Source organism: Elaeis guineensis, chromosome 1 (assembly GCF_000442705.2).
Source record: "Elaeis guineensis isolate ETL-2024a chromosome 1, EG11, whole genome shotgun sequence".
In the NCBI taxonomy this organism is placed as follows: Eukaryota; Viridiplantae; Streptophyta; class Magnoliopsida; order Arecales; family Arecaceae; genus Elaeis; species Elaeis guineensis.
The window spans coordinates 90,185,916-90,189,191 of record NC_025993.2 but is presented as its reverse complement, the minus strand read 5'-3'; the positions used below and the strand labels follow the sequence as shown (position 1 = coordinate 90,189,191).

General features: G+C 50.9%; 1 protein-coding gene across 1 annotated transcript; it reads right to left on the bottom strand.

Moving 5' to 3' along the window:
- Positions 1-772: 772 nt before the first annotated feature.
- LOC105038143 (CBL-interacting protein kinase 6) lies at positions 773-2,710 on the bottom strand. Its single transcript, XM_010913855.4, has one exon. The coding sequence runs from the start codon at positions 2,397-2,399 to the stop codon at positions 1,080-1,082; it is 1,320 nt and encodes a 439-aa protein (XP_010912157.4). The 5' UTR covers positions 2,400-2,710; the 3' UTR covers positions 773-1,079.
- Between the last annotated feature and the right edge of the window lie 566 nt (positions 2,711-3,276).

The following is a 3,276-nucleotide window of genomic DNA, read 5'->3' as shown; positions in this document are numbered from 1 at the left end:
AAGTTAATGTGGACTTGTACTTCTAGAAGTAAACTCAAGACATACTCGGTTGCGTTATAGGTTCCCCATACATTGTCAGAAATTTCTTATTAATAAAAGAATAATTATCATCTTAAATCATTCAAGTTTCTCTTCAAATAAATGAAAATAAAGAGTATTTCGACACGTTTAATTGCTGGTGAAGAAAAAGATCAGAAAACAAAATAGAAAAGTTTAGAACTCCATGATGGGATGAATGTAGTTCACTTTCATTCAGTATTTAAAAATTGACTTGGCCAAAGTAACCAAGTGAGACACGGTCCTTGGCTTCTCCAACTACAGAAAACATTTGTCACGACCAGCTCACAGCCCACGGATAAACAAAACAACCGAATTGATACTACAAATCCTACTTCTCTGCCCCACCAAGATTCCCCGATTTAACCCATGCACTCAATTATCCCACTAAGCTCAATTAGGTCGTTCCCACTTAAAAGCTGGAAAGAACAGACAAATCTCATTTCTTTTTACAGTTCAAATCGACCATTTTGGAAGAGGGTATACAAACCCCGAGTCATCCAGCAAAAAGTTGATCTAAAAAAAACATGATTTGATAAAGAAAAGGACAGAAGCGAAGTGTTGGCTGCTGTTCTCTCTGCGGCTGTAGTTAAGATTATTCCAACAAATGCAAGCACAAAAATACTGTTCATGATTTTACCTTCCACCTACTCCCACTTCGCCCCGCCAACCTTTTCTCTATCACAAAAAGATGAAATAGCTGTGCTACAAGATGGAAAATAGAAGCAAATTTCCCTTCAAATACTTCAATGAAACTTTAGGAATACACCACATGATTCCATATCTCAACTAGTTCAATGGAGAATGGAACAAGAATACACAAAGAAGGAAACACCAAAAGACCGGCCCAAGGCCTTCAACAATCACAAAACCAAATGGACTCATGGATCGAAACAGATATGAGACAGATTACCTCCTCACCTTTCTATTTTTCTTCTTAATTTGTAGACCAAAGATTAGAACTTTGGAAGAGACACACCAATAATTACAGTCACAGAGGACACAATAGCTTCAGATACCCATCACGCGGCGGCGGTCTGGCTGTCGGAGGACGTCCACATGATGTCCCTGAGGGCAGGCCGCAGCTCGTCGCTGCAGAACCTCCGGTATTCGACCGTGTCACCACCGTCCTTCCTAACATCCACCACGAGCACCGACGGCGCCACCGCGAAGATGTCCGCCGCCACCGCAAGCCTCCCCTTCCTCCCCCTCTCCTCCCCTTCCAGCCTCACCCCTGCTGCCCCGCTCTTGGTCACCCGCAGCCTCCCCGTCGCCTTCGCCGCCACCTCCTCCAGCCTCGCCACCACCCCACTCGCCGGCTCCCTCGTCACAAACCTCATCCCTTCCTCCCTCCTTTCCCCATCCACAAACAGTGGCGAAAGGTCGAACCCTTGCGAGAAAGATATCAAATGGAAAGCATTCAGCCGCTCCGGCTCCTCCCCCTCCTTCTTCCCCCGCTTTTCCTCCACCACCACCGAAGCCGGCGGCACCTCTTTCCGAAGCGACGACTTCTTAAACCAGGGCATCTCAACAAGCTTGGCAACCGTAATTCTAGTGTTGGGATTGGGATCGAGCAGCTTGGTGACGACCCGTCGGGCGTCGGACGAGAACCACGGCGGGCAGCGGAAATCTCCGCGATAAATCTTTCTGTACATCGTCACAAGATTGTCATCCTGGAAAGGCAAGAATCCAGCAAGAAGCACATAGAGAATCACGCCGCAGGACCACAGGTCGGCCTTGGCGCCATCATACCCCTTTCTGCCGAACACCTCGGGGGCGACATACGCCGGCGTGCCGCAGGCCGTGTGGAGAAGGCCATCGGGGCGCACATGGTCGGCGAAGGCGCTGAGCCCGAAATCAGCTATCTTGAGATTGCCCTGCTCGTCGAGGAGGAGGTTCTCGGGCTTGAGGTCCCGGTGGTAGACACCGCGGCTGTGGCAGAAGTCGATGGCGGAGATGAGCTGGCGGAAGTAGTGGCGGGCGATGTCTTCCTTGAGGCGGCCGGCGCGGGCGATGCGGGTGAAGAGCTCGCCGCCGCGGACGAGCTCCATGGCGAAGTAGATCTTGGAGCGGGTGGCCATCACCTCGTGGAGCTCCACGATGTTAGGGTGGGTGACCATCTTCATCAACGATATTTCTCGCTTCACTTGCTCCATCATCCCCGCCTGAATCACCTTCTCCTTCCCGAACACCTTGATCGCCACGGCTTTTCCGGTGCGGAGGTTGCGAGCGAGGTAGACCTTCGCGAAGGTGCCGTGGCCGAGGAGGCGGCCGAGCTCGTAGCGGCCGTGGAGGACGGCGCGGCCCTCCGACGAAGCGGTGGGTGGGGACACCTCCTCCATTAGGAAGTCGTCTTCTAGAATTCTCTTCTTAATTTTGAAGATTAGAGAGGAAAGGAAGGGTGAAGGAGAGAATGGTCGGGGGAGGTCTATCCGTCCTCGACGTGTTTCCGGTGGCACGTCCGGCCGGCGTGCTTCGTCCGCCGACCGCCGAGTTCAGGGCTTGACCTCCTCCACATCCTGCTGCATTCCCTTGAGAGTGAGAGCAGACCAGAAGAGTAGAAAAGAGGAGAACAAAATGGGAGATGAAGAGAGATTAATCCAAAAACCTCAGAGAGGAGAAAGATGGTAAGAGAACCCGAATGCCTGACCTCCTTTCGGAGGCCTTTATGCAGACGGGAGAGGCCGGTTGGTGGACCAAAGTACGAAATTGCCCTCCCTTTGTTTGCCGAATCGGCCGTCATTGTTGTGCATTTGGCGAGCCGAATTGAGGGGTAGACTTGTCCGGATGGGAGTGGAAAATTTGGCCGTTGGATTGAGATTGGTTGGATGATGGGGATGGGGGAGGAGGGAAGGGACTCGGACGGTAGCAGATCTTTGTCGCTTATGTGGAGCCGACACTGACTAAAACAGCTGAGGTTGGCATATGGGATACAAACAGCTGTCTTCTCGCATGATTGGCTCGTTGCAGGTTCAACGGTGCATAGAGCCTGGCCGACTGTTTGATTACGTCTTTGATCCGCAGGGGAAGTTGATCTTTTCGATTTTTTGTGACCGCTGGAAATGAGCTGGCAGAGAGATGAATGCTCGGCCGAATTTCAACCAAGGGAATGGAAGTCTGGGTAGGGTTCGGATTGTATCTTTGGCATGATTGATCTTCTGCCATGATCTTAATGGTTGGATCATGTTTTGTACAGTTTTTAAAATATAATGGGTCTCT